Source organism: Columba livia, chromosome 16 (genome assembly GCF_036013475.1).
Source record: "Columba livia isolate bColLiv1 breed racing homer chromosome 16, bColLiv1.pat.W.v2, whole genome shotgun sequence".
NCBI classification, from domain to species: Eukaryota; Metazoa; Chordata; class Aves; order Columbiformes; family Columbidae; genus Columba; species Columba livia.
The window spans coordinates 6568837-6583785 of record NC_088617.1 but is presented as its reverse complement, the minus strand read 5'-3'; the positions used below and the strand labels follow the sequence as shown (position 1 = coordinate 6583785).

At 55.0% G+C, this 14949-nt stretch overlaps 2 protein-coding genes across 7 annotated transcripts; both read right to left on the bottom strand.

The window, feature by feature from the left end:
• Positions 1-149: 149 nt before the first annotated feature.
• On the bottom strand, positions 150-7009 carry LIME1 (Lck interacting transmembrane adaptor 1). 4 transcript variants are annotated; one of them, XM_065032242.1, is made up of 7 exons: positions 6709-7009; positions 5701-5863; positions 2479-2625; positions 1893-1944; positions 1725-1812; positions 1123-1547; positions 150-767 (listed from the first exon to the last, which is right to left on the bottom strand). In XM_065032242.1, exons 2-7 carry the CDS (start codon positions 5727-5729, stop codon positions 369-371), a joined length of 1140 nt encoding a protein of 379 aa, XP_064888314.1. In that variant the 5' UTR covers positions 5730-5863; positions 6709-7009; the 3' UTR covers positions 150-368. The 4 variants fall into 4 exon arrangements, with proteins under 4 accessions (XP_064888314.1, XP_021138102.2, XP_064888313.1 ...); XM_021282427.2 differs by lacking the exon at positions 5701-5863 and having other exon boundaries at positions 6709-7005; XM_065032241.1 differs by lacking the exons at positions 5701-5863; positions 6709-7009 and adding an exon at positions 4101-5676.
• A 115-nt stretch (positions 7010-7124) lies between these two features.
• Positions 7125-14910, bottom strand: ZGPAT (zinc finger CCCH-type and G-patch domain containing). 3 transcript variants are annotated; one of them, XM_065032234.1, is made up of 7 exons: positions 14699-14894; positions 13778-14468; positions 12919-13052; positions 12074-12232; positions 10943-11074; positions 9649-10066; positions 7125-9204 (listed from the first exon to the last, which is right to left on the bottom strand). In XM_065032234.1, the coding sequence occupies exons 2-7, from the start codon at positions 14425-14427 to the stop codon at positions 9066-9068; spliced, it is 1632 nt and encodes a 543-aa protein (XP_064888306.1). In that variant the 5' UTR covers positions 14428-14468; positions 14699-14894; the 3' UTR covers positions 7125-9065. The 3 variants fall into 3 exon arrangements, with proteins under 3 accessions (XP_064888306.1, XP_064888307.1, XP_064888305.1); XM_065032235.1 differs by having other exon boundaries at positions 14814-14878; XM_065032233.1 differs by having other exon boundaries at positions 13778-14910.
• Between the last annotated feature and the right edge of the window lie 39 nt (positions 14911-14949).

Here is a 14949-nt window from a genome sequence, read left to right as displayed (position 1 = left end):
GAACCAGTCCCAACCCCATTCCCATCCCAGTGGCTGTGCCAGCCCTGTCCCTCTGGGCTCCTATGTGGCACCAGCACCCAAAAACTGCCCATCTCATGGCATCCTGGTGTGAACCTGCTGGCATTGGGGACGGGACAAGGACACTTAAAGAAAAGTAACATAAAATATATACAAAAAGCACTTACAGCACCACAGCCACCCCAACAGGCGCTGGGCTCATGTGTGCCTGGCCCCAGGGGCTCAACCCCTGGGAAAGCCAGTGGGGTGGGACCACCCCAGGGCACAGACCCCACTCCAGGGGATGCTGTGGTTTGGCGATACAAACTTAAATGGGATCCCCTGGGACACAGACCCCGCTCCAGGGGATGCTATAGGTTGGTGATATAAACCTCCAGCCCATTGGCTGCTGTCCTGGTGGACGCTCGCCGGGACTCCCCCGCCCAAACGTCACCCACACTCTCGTACAGGTTCTCGGGGGTGCAGGACTTCCTGGGCTTGTCCCGTTTCACCGCCTTTTTCCAGTTAACGTCCACAGTCTCATAGTCCGGGTCAGGGCCGCGGCCCTGAGCAGTCCAGGCTCTATCGCTGATGGACTCGTAGCAGGGGTCTGGGGGGGCTGCTGGGGACCAGCACCCACCCGAAGCACCCTCCTCCCGCTGCGGGGGTGGCCACCCAGCCCCCACCTCCCTCGCAGCCCTCGGGGATGACGGGGGGACCTGGGTTTTCTTCTTGGTGGCTTTGCACACTGTCGAGTACATGTCTTCCAGCTGCAAAAGGAGGGTTGGGGTTCAGGGACAATCCTTGCCCACTGTGGGGTATCCCCATGCCCTTTTCCCCCCGGCTTTCCACAGCCCCTAGCAGGGTCTCAGCAGTGGATTTTCCACTGGGGATCCCATTTCTTGCGTGACTCGGTGAGCCTTTCACAGGGCACAGAGACCAGCACTGTGGGCATCACTTGCCCTTGGGATCTCAGCTCCATCCTGGCCCCAAAAAGCTCATCTGGAAATGCAACAGCCTGATTTACACTCTGCTCCAAACATGGACATCCTGTGGTCCCCCATTGTCCCATCCAGCGATTGCAGCACCGGCGTCATGCCCATCCCTGCTCCCCAAGAGCCATACCTTTGCCTGGGGGCTATCGCCTGTGCCGCCCCAGCACTGAGGGGCTGCAGGGGCTCCTGCCACGGCCCCATCCTGCTCCTCTGCAGGCACCGTCTTCTTCACCTTGTGGACACAGGCGTAATCGGCCGCCCCACGCCCGGCACGTGGACAGGATCCCTGGGTGCCAGTGGGCATGGGGGGCACCGGGGCATCCTCCCCCCCGACTGCCAGGCACTCGTACACGGTGTCAGGCACCAGCTTCCTCAGCGGAGTGAAGAGCAGGTTGGAGTAAGTCTGGTCAGGGGCCGGGGAGGTAACTGGGGACTCGGGGATGGGGATCTGGGGCAGCTCGCGGTGCAGGAGGACGCTGACGCCAGAGCTGTGCAGGGAGCCGGTGGCCGGGGGGGCCGTGGGACAGAGGAAATCCAGGCTGGCCGGCCGCTGGGCTGCAGGGAGATGGGGGGACATGGGGGATGCAGCAAGGACCAGCCCGTGCGGGCACCGCGGCACAGGTGTGCACACTGGGATGCGCTCGCCGGGTGATGTGGGGACTGCAGGTGCCCGCCAAGGGTCACCAGTCCCCACTGGTTCCCCCCACCCCTCCCAGCTCAATGGCCACTCACCACCGTTCCTGCCCTTCACCCGGTACAGCTCATGCAGCTTTGTGTCCGACTTGCTGAGCGAGCGCAGTTGCGTCTGCCTGAGCAGGGACTGCGACAGGGAAACGAGCATCCTCAGCATTGCTGCCGGCAGCTCCCCAGCTGATCCTGCCCCCCCCAGCAGGCACTTACCTCGTCCACCAGCTTCACCCCATCCGGAGGGACCTTCTTCCTCCTGCCCTTGCTGCAGGGAGAAGTGGAGCTGAGCCAAGCTGGGGAATGGACACCCCAGGACCCTGACCTGGCCACGATGGGCATCGCCATGTGCCTCTCACCAGAGCAGCAGCACCCCCAAACCCACCACCCTGCTCCTTTGCCAGCCCTGCAGGAGGGTGGGGGGGTCTCGATTGCATCCTGCACCCCCTGAGCTGTGCCAGGCACCACTGGCATCGCCCCAGCATCACCACTGGCATCCCCATCCTTCCCACAGCTGCCCCTGTGAGGCCATGTCCCTGTCACCAGCTGGGACCAGCTCCTTTGGGTACAGGGGGATACTGGGGGGGGGGACAGGGGTGCAGGATCAGCCCAGGAAGGGTTGTGTTGGGGCTGCAGCTGGAGGTTCGGGACAAGCAGAGCAGCAGATCCCAGCGGTTCCAGCTCAGGATGGACACACACGGGGTCTCCCTGTGCAGTCCCCAATGCCACTGAGCGTCCCCAGCGCCAGGAGGGGAAGCAGAGAGGCGGCGGGCAGCACATACTATGTGCAGGCAGCACATACCGTCTGCAGGCAGCACACAGGGCACCCAGGTAGACCAGGAGGCCGAGCAGGGCCAGGGCAGCGCCGGTGGGGAGGAGGGGGCTCTGTGCCAGCCCCCCACCCCCAGCCATGGGGGAGATGTGTCCAACACCACTGCGGGACTGAGCTCTGCGGAGAGAAAACAGGAGTGGGGGTGCAGCGAGGGGCTACTGGGCTCACTACGGCACAAGCTGGTGCTCTGTGGTCCCCAGGGCTTGCTGGGACCCCCACAGCGCAGCCCCCGGGCAGGGGGGCTCTCCGGATGCTCTGGGGGGCATGTGCAGCAGGGTCCCATTTTCTGGCCCTCACTGCCCTCCCCAGGGTCCCTGTGACAGCTCTGCAGGTCTGCCCCACAGCAGGTGCTCTGCCACCCACAGGGAGAAATTCCCAGTTTTGGTTCCTTTAGAAAAAAAAGCAACAACCTAACAGGACTCACGCTCCCAAGCTGAACCTGAGATGTCGAAAAGAAGATACCCCAGGGGCCCTGAAAACCATCTGGAAACATCCCAAAAGTGCCAGTTTGCTTTCTGGGGACCTCAGGACATTGTTCTGGGCTGTGGGATGGGGGTGGCACTGCTCCCCAGCACTGGCTGTGGGGTGGCCCAGATTGGATGGGCAAACAGATGACTCAGCTTCCCGGAAACAGGGTGAGCTTCAGCCTCACAGCCGCCCCCCTCCCTCCTCCTCCTCGCACCCCAGGCTCCACACCCCGCACCAGGACATGGTCCTGCTGAGGGTCTCACCCTCTCTCCCTCTGAGCCCCGTGGGTTTAGCCCCAACCCCTGTGTCATGAGACCTGTGGAGCCACTGGGGAGAAAATCCCGGGTGGGAGCGACAGCAATGCCGTCACCGCTGTCCCCATTTGCACGGCGATGTCCCGGGGGCCGAGCCCAGCCCTGCAAACCCCACCACTATAACTTCTGCTCTCACAGGAACACGGGTCACTCCCGGCAGCATCCCATCACAATCCAGGATCACAACCAAGCACCAGTTCTGCCACCACAACCCTGGTTCTGCAGCCGCTTGGTGCTGCGACAAAGAGCAAAAAATGCCTGACTTTTCAACCGCTTTCCTCTGCCTAAAGAGAAGCCGTGCCTTGCCTAAAGCCAGCCCCCTACCTGTGCCTTGTTCAAGGAAAAAGGTCCTTCCCTGCAAACAGCAGCCACAGCAAGGCCAGAGCAAGTGGCGCGGAGGTGCTGGGGAGCCCGTCACAAAGAGATGACGCTCCCAGCCCATCAGCATCCCACGCCTTTCCTGGGGGACTCTGGTGACACCCCACCCCATCATCCTTGTGCCCGCTCAGCCCTCAGCGTGCTGCAAATCCAGAGCAAAACCCGGCCCCGCTTCACCTGCACCAGCGTCAAGACGGCGGCTGCTGCTCCCGGCTCTGTGCACGCCCTGCTCCCCAAAAAGGCTGCTGTGCTACTGGAGATCTGCACCAGCGTCTGGAAAACGTCGGGGACAAAGGGGGACGCAGGCTGGTCCCAGCCTGGGGACAGGCTGAAGAGGCCGCGGTAACTGATACAGACGGGGCCAGTGGCAGAGTCCTAAGGCAGGACAGGGCTGGCACCGACACCCCGCAGCACCGAGCGCCACTTACGCACCTGCTCACATCTCTTAGTCCGGGTGACAAAGATGAGCTGGGCTCTGGCGAGGAGCTGCCCTGCCCGGCTGAGCCTCGGGTGCTACAGCAGCCCCGGGGCGAGCGGGTGGTCTGTGCCCATCGGAGCACCGGGCTCACTCCCCTGCACCCCAATGCAGTGGCTTTGGCGCATCTTTCCCCAATAACCAGCAAGTCTGTGCCCACTTGTCGCGCCTTTTTATCCGAGAACTTCCCACAGCTTTGGAAACTTCCCTGATTGAAGTCTGAACCCCCGGAGAGCAAGTATTTCAACATGTAAAGTGAGACAGAGAGGTTGTGGGGACTAACCGGGCTGGACAGACTGGCTGAGATCAGAGTTGGGAAGGGAAGGCTGTTTCCTCTCCAAAGATGTTTTAATTAGACAACAACTGCTTTTCTGTCTGCGCACACATTAATTACACAGACTACCTGCAACATGGGCTGTTGCTTTAGCTGGTCCTCGCTGAACTCGTTCAGCTCATTAGCATGATGGGATCGTGGGGTGCAGAGGTGGCTGTTCGGGGCAGAACTGAGCAGCGCGGGGGTCCAGCAGACAGAGCTCTGATGGGGTGTGACAGCTGCGAGACGGCGTTATGTTGGAATCAAACTGAGCTTTCAGAGCACAGAGGCAGGAGCACACGGGGCAGCTCATCCCACAGCGGGTGGATTTTCCACCCCTGAATTTTTAAGATTGAAGAATGGAGAGACTTCTCTATTAATATAGAGAAATTCTTCTGACCTACTTTCGTGCAGGGGGTACGGGGCTGCTCCTGGGTTTTTGACGTGTACGAATTCCCGGTGCAGCTCTCTTGGGCTCAGCAGCCCCCGGGAAAAGCTGCTCTGGGGACACGTAGATTATCTCAGAATTACCAATTTGAGATGAGAACACAGCACCTGAAGCCACTCGGGCAGGACGGGGCTGTCTGCAAGGGAAAGCGTCCAACAGACCTTCTGATGGGTACACCTGCATTTCATGCCAATAAAGGCATTGATCTGCTGGCCATGGGTTCTTCTGTGGGGCAGGAGATTCGGCAGACGGCATTTTGTAACGTGCCGCCCCACAAACCAAGGCGGCTTTGAAGACGAGAGCGTGTGACACCCACAGCCCCAGGAGGGGACGACTCCCCGTCGCGACACCAGCACGGGCGTGACAAACACAACGCGTTTGTGACTCCTACAGAAGGCACAAGTTTTCTTAGCTGGGTTTGATGAGAACAAGATTAAATGCAGTGTAAAATGGAGCGCTGCTGCCAGCGCCTGGGCCCTGGTTAATCTACCCAGATAAAACCACACACAGAGAAGAGCCTGTGAAACTACTAAAAATGTATTTGCAAGCTGATTTCCACCAGCGATTGTGAGCACGGCTGCAGCAAACACAGCTCGGGTACCCTGGGGAGTTGCACCAAAAGAAGCCCCAAGAAGCAGAAGTGGAGCTTTTTTCCTTTTCAAAGTGATGAGAAGCGAAAGCCCCATAACAGTCAGTTAACAGCACCGAACCTGCCCCACACCATGGGATGCAACTAGTACATTTTAAGACTATTTCAAACATGGAGCAGGCGCAAGATCTCACCCACTTGACTCACATTTTTACAGCAGGAGAGGCAGATTTCATCGCCAAACTCCTCGGGAGGTGTTTTGTTTAGGAAGGATCGACTATATTTCTGAACACCAGACCCAAACGTCACAAAAGTTGGACACGTGCTTCTAGTGGCGGTCCTGATGGCCACTCGTATGCTGGACTGGTTTCTGAGAAAGCATAATTTTAAAGCCCTAAGGCGATGGACCCGCCTGTTCACACCGTGTGGCTTCGGCCGAGGCTGAAATCGTTTCAGCATTTTTTATTCTTCCCGCCCTTCCACGATAGCTGGAAATGCACTCGCTGGGGCAGAGAAATGCCCTTGTCAGCCGAAAAAGAGCTTTTCAGCAGAGCCCACCGGCAGCAGGACAGCAGCCCAGCGGGACCCCGGGCAGCCAGGTTCCAAAATCCAGGACGGGGGGATTAAGAAAATGCAGGTTTTCTCCACAATCACCTGCCTCCCATAGTGGGTTTCTCGCCACAAATTCAGCACTTCTACATCGTTTCAGGTTTACGGAAGACAGTGTTTCAACAGCCACGCTCTCTCAAGCCTCCTCACCTGCAGCCAGGAGTGCTGCAGTTCCGCAAGGGCTGTTCCACATGCAAACAAAAAACCTACTCCCCCTTCCACAAGACAACTGGAAATCTTTCTGTTGAAAAACCAACGCTCTGCACCTCCGAACTCGGCAATTCATTCACCAGGAAAGTAACCCATTCCCACTCAGCCTCTAGGTTCAAGCCACGGGTCCCCAGCAGCATTGCCAGGATCAAGCACCTTTTCTTCCTTTTTCAGGCCAGATGCCTCCAGAGCCACAAAGCATTAACCAGCACAAATCTGGCAGCCAACAACGTTTAATGCGGCCGATGCTTCCCCACGGCAGCGCAGGAATCCTGCCCGCACAGCCGCAGCAGCATTTCCAACAATGCTGCCCTTTCTATATAGATCCAGGGGTTTAAAGTATTTTTTCATCCCCTGGTTTAGTTGCAGACACTCAAGCTTGTCACCACCACTTACTTTGCAGAAGCTCAAAAGCTGATGAGCACAAAGTGGAATCCGGTCATGTCTCTTCCTTGCCAGCCAACCTGGAGAATTCCGTCGCCTTTACCCGCAGAGTGACTCCTCGTCAGGAGTTCCCGAACATTCCAAACATCCCAATCCGAGCTCTCCCGCTCCTCTTCAGCAGAGGGCTGAGCAGCCGCCGTGCAGCGCACACTGCGGCTCGCTTCCTGCAGACGTGGTTGCTGCACCCAGCACATCGGGGTTCCTCCCCGCCCGGGCTGCTGCCGCTGCGGCACCCGGCTCGCCAGAGCGGCCTCCGCTCCCCGCCCGGCTGGTTTGAGTGCAGGTTCTCTGCCCACGGGGATATAAAGGAAGAACGGGTTGCCACGTACCATCATTACCTTGCAAATGAACAACACCTTACAAAGAGGGAGGGAAAAAATAAAAACCAGCTTTATTCACCAGGGATGTGAACTGTCCTGGGTGGGAGGCAGGAGCCATTCGGATCAGGGTCTGACAAGTGAGGCTGTGGAAATCCCAAGGAAGGGTCAATATACAACTTTGCCAAGGCACAGGGCTAATACACCCAATTTTTACAGAGACAATGATGTTAAACAGCGTCAGAGAACAAACGAAACCAAGACAGAGAGTGCCTGTGCTGAGCCGGGCACATGAATCCTCATCAGCACTCGAGTGTGGGGAACACACAGTCACCTGCACGTGAAGGACACTGAGCTGGTTAACCCTACAGTTAAGCCCAGTGTGTGGAGAACACAAATTAGAACAATTAAGACAGTGCGATTAATTTAGTTACAACCCAATAGATGCTGAAGCGCTCGAGGCAGCTCACAGCACCTCTCACATCCACGCTGAGCCACGGGGGCTTTCCAGGACTCACTTCAGCACCTTTCCTGCAGACATTCATCTTGTTCTCTTTTCCTGCCCGCCTGGGTTTGCTGAGGTGTGTCTGCAGCCATGCGAAATCCCACATGACATGAACAACTCCGATCGTATCTTCTTCCACCTCTTCTGGCGAGTTTGGCAGCCTGACCCTACGAGGAGGTGCAGCCCAGGCCAACAGCTTTAGAAGTTTCTTAGGAACAGATTAAAAAAAAAGTGGTACCAAAGGAGCAAAACTTTTCATTAGAAAAATGATTCACAGAATAAAAGGAAATTGATTTCTTAGATAAAGAAAAATATGTGTCTTTAAGATACTGGCATGAAATCGCAAACAATTTTTTTTTTTTTTAAAAGTACCTACAATACACAAGTCCAACCAGAACCAGAGTCTGATGAAACCACCACCTCCTCTGGGACAAGGGCTGGCTGCCACCAATGCAGAATTGACCCTTGGGGAGAAGCCATCCCTCCTGGCCAAGGACTGTCCCACCGCAGGGAATGGGACTTGCTGCTGCCAGCAGAGCCTGGAGCTCTGCGGGGAGGGACTGCACACACGGACCCCATCTCCGCACCCATCGGGGGCAACTCTCACCTGCATCTGCGTCCTGAGGATTTTGAATCAAAGGACCTGTGTTCAGTGAGCCACCCAAGGCAGAAACACTCACATAACCATGGCAAAAATCACCAGGTTCCCTGTGTGGTTGCTCCTGGCCAGGAGGTTTGGGAATCTGCTACTCTGCTTATTCCCCCACCTTTGGCACTCACAGAATCACGCAGCTTCCCATACCAAGCAGCTGGGCTCCAGCACATCCCGGGGATGCTCTGACAGTCAAAGTGATGAAATCGGATGCTCGAGGCTGCTCGTACCCACCTCCACGCTGCCCGTTTTCTGCCTATTCTAGGGCTACAAGGAACCGCTCCCCCAAATAATGGAGTTCTCAGATAAACCCCACAGCAAAAACCAGAAGGCAGAGAGCAGCTGAAGCAATTTGCCTTTGTTGTTTTCACCCAGCATGAGCCTCTTCTGCTTTGTTGGGATGTGCTGGGGACTCTGCCTCGCCTGCGATGGCAGTTGGTGGCAAACACAAGCCACAGGTGCTGGCAGGATGTGGGGCACTGGGAGCCCCCCCAGCTGGTTTGTACCACCAGTGGTACCACCCAAGTAGCTACGTGCTCGGGATGGAGGTGCCACAGCAGCGGTAACAGAGGGAAGAGTGCGCGAGAGAACAGAGAATCCTGTTTCTTGGAGCTGGTTCTTCCACGAGGCCCAGGCTCACTGAAGACTTTCAGGCTGGGTGGCTGTGTGCTCCTCGCCACAGAGCTCAGAACCACCTTCTTTTAGAAACTGCTGCTTTTCAGCCCAGTTTTCAGGCTGGGCAGCCTGAGGCACCCAGAGGAGCAGGATGTCTCAGCCAGGCTCCAAGGCCACAGCTACAGGGACCATCCCCGCGGTCAAACGCTTTCGTCAGAGATCAGAACTCCGTCATCTTCTTGTGCGTGTCGGCTTTCTCCTGCTCCCGCTGCAGACTGGCCTCCTGTGCCTGCAGCTGCCCCAGCTGCTTGTGTGCATTTGCCAGCTTCTCCTCCAGCCGAGCTGCAGCAACGCTGTGTCTGGAAGCAAAAAGCATCACAGCAACGTCATCATGAGTGATTGAGATCAAAGGCTTGTCAGCACCTCAGGAAGGTTTGCCCTTTCCTGTGGGATGAGTGCAAGTGACCTGCTGAAAGCCAGGAGGAACCTGATGCTCAGCACAACCTGGGCGAGAAAACGCCCTGCTGGGGTGCTCGACAGCAGCGCTGCAGAGACAGGCATGACAAGGGTTCCAGAACCTTCCCTCAGAGAGCTCCTCTCTTTGCCACAGCTTCAACTCCAGTCAATGGACCCCAGATATGTCAGCCAGGGTCCACGCTGGTCCACAGCATGTGCTAAGGTCTCTCTCCTTCCTTCCCCTTCCATCTCATTCAGATACGTTCCAATTGTTGTTCCTCCCCGATTTCAAGCCCACCCCCTCCCAAAAGCTCGTCCTGCAGCCCCCAAGAAGAATGTTTTCCTACCGTCCAAAGTTGCGTTCCAGGGCCTGCTGGATCCCTATGATATCCCTCTGCGTTTGTTCAATCTTCTCCGCTGTCTGGAGGAGTCGGACGCTCAGGGCCTTCCTGCTGCTCTTGCTGGCACGGTAGATCTCTTTGCTGCTCCTCGCAGGCAGTGCTGTCCCTCCAGCCTTCTCCCCAGCGCTCTTCCCGCGCAGTTTCTCATTCAAAAAGTCAAACACGTTGCGGGGAGGCTTACGGCCGCCCACAGGGGACCGTCCGGAGCTGTTTCCCTTTGCTCGGCATTTCCCCGATTTGCCTGGGTCCAGCTTTCCCAGTTTCTTCTTCTGCAGCACCTCAGCGCACTGGTCGAGGGATTTCCCTCGAGGAAGCACCACAGCCTGCACCGGCTCCACTCGGCCATCGCAATTCTTCCCTAACCCTGAGGAGAGACAACACGCAACTAAAACAAGTGAGGACATCCCCTCTGGAGGGACCTCCCACCACAAGCTCGCGCTGACAGTCACAAGCTCAGAACAAAACGGCTTTTGAGGTACAAAAGGCTGTAACCACCAGCCCAGCTGAGGGGAGCAGCAGAGTCCCCAGCACGGTGGATGCGGGTGCTGGGACAGGAACCTTCCAGAGCAGATCTGGGATGAAAAGCCTGAAGCCATCTGTCAGGCCGGTTTCTGTGAAACCAGGCTCAGCCTCATGTTCTCAGCTTCTCGAGCCAGATTCTTCTTAAAACTGGTTTGGTTCCTCTGGGGGAACCCAAGACAAACGCAGTTGGCCTCCCACAGCCCCCAAGGCTCTGTACAACTTGAGCAGCGAGAAGCTGGTTCAGCAGGCTTTGAAGTCTGTGTCTAGAGACAGGAGATGCTTTGACACAGACATCAGAAGCTTCAGAGATCAGTTCCCTTCTACCTGAAGCCTTTGAACATCTCAAAGGAGAGTTCTCATGGCTTTAATCATTAACTTGACCATGGTTCCAAATGCCTCCAGTACTACCAGACGGGGCCTGGTGCACACATATGCCTGTACTTAAATTAAACAGCTATTCCTTCATAGAATCATTGTGGTTGTAAGAGACCCTCAAGATCATCAAGTCCAACCATAAACCTTCACTCCTTCTATCACTTCCAGGCAAGTGATATCCATCGCACAGCTCGAGCCTTATCAAACAGGCTCTTCAGCAAATAAAAGGTTTAGCTTCATCCAAAAATCTCCATTTTCTTAACCAGCTGCAAGGTCCATCACCAGATGGAGGTGACGAGGCAGCTAGGCCCTCATACCCCACCAGGTCACCTTCTGCCCTTACCTTTCCCAAACTCGTATCCCATCCGAACAAGGAGTTTGGAGCCAATACCACGGGTATGGGCTTCCCAGCCCCCGAAAGAGGAGCTGCACGCGGGAGTCCATTCCCCGTTCTCTGGAACTCCCGAATCTATCACTGTGGCACAGAAGAGAAGAACCAGTGAAACACAGAAACAAAGCTGCTACATAAAACCTTCATCTGGGGCACCCACACAGCATGAACACCCTGCATGAGACAGAACAATATGTGTCCCCCACCCTAAAATCCTTCAGCAGCTCCTCCACCCATCCTTGGTTCTACTGAGCTGTCACCTTTTACAAAGGCTGCACAGTGAGTAACACAGGGAGAGACTTCCCTTGATTTAATGCACATTCCACTTCCTAGTTCTACGCAGAATCATCCAGAAGTTTTTACAGTTCCTTTCCTTTCTTCTCGGATGGTCACACAGACCAACATGTGTCATCAGTGTAAAGTCTGGCACTGTGGCAGGTAGGATTTATGGGCCTCCAGCTCACGTCTCTGGTATGAGGCTCCTCTAGGCCACTGTACTAATTTTGCGTCATTAGAATCCAATGATCTCTATTAGGTTAAATTAAAGAGCTCCAGGACACAACTTTGTCCCTGTGACGTAACTGTGGCACTAGCACAGGGACAGTGTTGTCTGTGCCACCCCAGAGAAGACACCAGGGCTCTGTGTCACCTTTCAGTAGTAAAACAAGGCACAGCAGTTCCTGTGACCCCATCGAGGGTCTCGCACTCTTGTGAAGCTACATGGAGCTCCTGGAGATGAGGCAATCTCCCAACTCACTCATTAGCTCAGCCAGTCACACAAGAAACCGCCTCAGAGCTCGGAACTCGGCTCTAAAACATCACACCCTCTTCCTTCTTGAGTTGGGCATTCCATGGAAACCTCCAACCTTCATTAGCCCAGTAATTTGCATAAAACAAATATTTCTGTTTGCAATTGCAACACAAGAGCTCATTACCATTCTCTGTCTTTCAGAAAGACACAGATTGCTGAGCTGCTCTTCAATCAGGGGTGAGACACCCACAGCGAAAGCCCCAGGAGGGCAACTCAGTAAGTCCCAGACCTGGATCACGAGTTGCGTTCACTCACACCATCCCCACCCTCACCTTTAGCGTAACCCGAATCATCGACGCTGTCCTCGTCAGACTCTGCAGACGAGGCACCGTCATCACTGCGCAGCGGGGGAATGATGCTGTCTCCTTCCACCACAGCTTCCTTGAGCAGCAGGGAATCAAACTTCACCGTGTAGTAACCACTGTCGATGTCTACGGAAGGACAAGCGAGGACAAGAGCTCCAGTAAGGCTCCAGTAAGGTTCCAGTATGCAACCTGACAAGTGCTTTCTAAAGCAGAGTTTGCTCCAATGGAATTGACAGGGGCGAGGGGAAAGGCCCAAGGAATGTGTGTTTTAAAAAATTCTGGTTCTATTTTGTGCTTTAGATTTCTGTCTGTGAGGGAAATGCACCCACTGCAATGAAAACCTATTTCCACAATGCCTGTGTTGACACTTAAAGGTTGATTTCTAAAAATGAAGTAAGACGGGATTAAAGAGAAGTTCAGACTTGCTCCTCTCTGACCTAAGAATAGTCAAAGAAAGATGAAAGGAGAGACTAAACCCTCACTCCCTCCAGGACAAAGGGAAGGCTGTACCAGCAGCTACCTCCACAGCTTTTGTTTAAAAAAGAGCAGATTATTGCGATTCTAACCTAATATGTATGTGAATTCCTGCAACACCTGCCTCTTCCCTGCCAGTGCAGTTAATGTTGTCATTTCCTTTCCATGTTCCTGCTCTTCCATCTCCTTTTTGTCAAACACAGTCTCCTATTTCCCAGTCTACTCTCTTCCCAAGCCCAAGAAAAATCAGAGCATTTTTTAACCAAAAATAGTTGAGCTTTATATTCACTTCACCGTCCTCCCAGAATCCCAGCAAAGCGCGCTCCGGCACCACTCACCGGTTATTTTGGCCGTGTACCAGATCCCGTCGCTGTGTTTGGCCAGGCAGGCTGAGCCCACGCCCAGCGCGCTCAGGTCGGGCTCTTGGAACGGCTGAAGTTCCTCCACAGCGACCACCTGGCCGTGTGAAAACCTGCCGGGGGAGGCGGGAGAGGAGTTATCTCCTTTGAATAAAACATTTTAAATAAAAATTCCTTCTCTCCTTAAAGGAAATGCAAAGGAGTTGTCAGCGGTGGTGAATCTTCACCAGTAATTATGGAAGTTTTACTGTGTTTTCATCACACAAGTTATTAATTTTTCATCTTAAATGTATTAGTTAAGCCATGTAACAAAGTACGCATCCCACTCCAGAAAATTAAGCTTTCCTTGCCACTGACACATCCAGTAAAAAGTCTCACAGATCCTTTGAGATAAACCAGATCGCACAGACACGCAGGTCCCTGGTCGAACCTCGTGCCCCAAGTGAAACCACCTTCAAAGACTGATCCAGTTGCTCAAGGGCTTTATCTAGTGAAGTTCTAAAGGTCTTCAAAGATGGAGGCTCTACAACCTCTGTGCAACCGGAACGCGTGCGCTATTGATAGAGGAGCTTTGGTGGTCTATTTTAAAATAGTAATTAATTTAGTAATTCAACTGATTATGTAAAACCTCTCTAACTTTCCCCATGGGTTTTTCCATTTAATCTACAGAAAACAGCCAAACCACCACTTACCATAACACGTTCTAAAAACATAAAGGCAAAATGTCATTTGGTACAAAAGCCAAACACGGCACTTTCAGAGGAGCTTTATCCCTTTGAACGAGGCCTTTAGCTACGGGACCGCCACAAGCCCCCTCCCACCCGTGTTTCTTTTTTACCGACAGTTCTCTTTAAATCTGCACTTGTCATCCAGGAAGAAAGGACACGGCTTGAGAGACTTGTGAGTGGGGTAGAGATACAGCACTCGGACCCCCGCGCTGCCGTCCTCCAGCTCCTCCATCCCCACGATCATGGCGTTATGGTACTCCAGGGTCCCCCACGAACTGTAGTAAGGGGCTTTCACCTTCATCCCACTCAGTTCCTCCTCCCCCTCCTCCTCTCTGTCAGGGTCCTCCTCCTCTTCATTGTACTTCGATTCGCATTTGTCATCAGTTTCATCATCATCTTTTTTAGATATCACATCATTATTAGCTGAAAGTTTCTCATCAGTTCCCAGCTCAGCAATCGCTTCCTTAAAAGCCGCATATTCCTCATCTTGGGCAGAACTGTCTGGGGTGGTGCCCGACTCCAGACCTGCTAGGGAGGAGGAGGAGGAGGCATTTGGATCTAAAGTAGCCAAGAGTTTGCTCTTTTTAACAGACACCAGGCTGGACTCGGTCAGTTCTATCAGCTGCTTTAAATCCTCCTGCAACTGAATCAAGTCCGACTGCTGCGAGGGGTCCAGGCCAGCCCCCAGCGCCAGCTCCACCTGCTGCAGCTGCGCGTTGTAGGTCTGGATGGCAGCTTCCAGACTCTCTTCATCCATCATCGGCAAAACAAAGGGCTGTTCAACTGCGTCCTGCCCGGAAACTCAGAACACATTCAAAGTGTTTACTTAAGACGAGCAACTTTTTGGACAACTAGCCCTTGTCCTTAGGAGCTACCATCTACCCCGCCGCCCCGCTACTTCCCTCGGGAGGGACCAGGCGATGCTCCTGCAGCGAACAGGCGGCGAAAGGCGATGGGAGAGAACGAGGAGAGACCGGGCCTGGCCCTGCCCTACCCTGCCCTCCCCCACCACGACGCCCGCTCGAACCCACCGGGCCCACACACGGCACCACTCCTCCCTCAGCCCGGGCACTCACGACGCGGTCGTTCCACCTCGGGGCCGACAGTGACCTCCCTATCCGTCCCTGCCTCGGCCACCCCGCTCACCCCTCGGCTCCCCCTTCTCTACTGTGCCACCGCCATGTCACCCCATCAACTTCCGGCCTCCCGCACTCCCGCTTCCGGCTTCTTCAGCCAACGCGTTACTCCGGCAGCGAGACTCCCCACCCCTACTGCGCCTGCG

What these genes read in the sequence shown, in the direction of transcription:
- LIME1 (XM_065032241.1), bottom strand. Translation starts at nt 4,393, where the DNA reads ATGTTGAAATACTTGCTCTCCGGGGGTTCAGACTTCAATCAGGGAAGT. An exon ending in CTGTGTGCTGCCTGCAGACG is followed by an intron (nt 1,945 to 2,478) that starts GTATGTGCTGCC and finishes TTCTCCCTGCAG; the next exon opens with CAAGGGCAGGAGGAAGAAGG. An exon ending in GGGTGAAGCTGGTGGACGAG is followed by an intron (nt 1,813 to 1,892) that starts GTAAGTGCCTGC and finishes TCCCTGTCGCAG; the next exon opens with TCCCTGCTCAGGCAGACGCA.
- ZGPAT (XM_065032233.1), bottom strand. Translation starts at nt 14,427, where the DNA reads ATGATGGATGAAGAGAGTCTGGAAGCTGCCATCCAGACCTACAACGCG. An exon ending in GTACACGGCCAAAATAACCG is followed by an intron (nt 12,233 to 12,918) that starts GTGAGTGGTGCC and finishes GTCCTTCCGTAG; the next exon opens with ACATCGACAGTGGTTACTAC. An exon ending in CTGGAACGCAACTTTGGACG is followed by an intron (nt 9,205 to 9,648) that starts GTAGGAAAACAT and finishes TTTTGCTTCCAG; the next exon opens with ACACAGCGTTGCTGCAGCTC.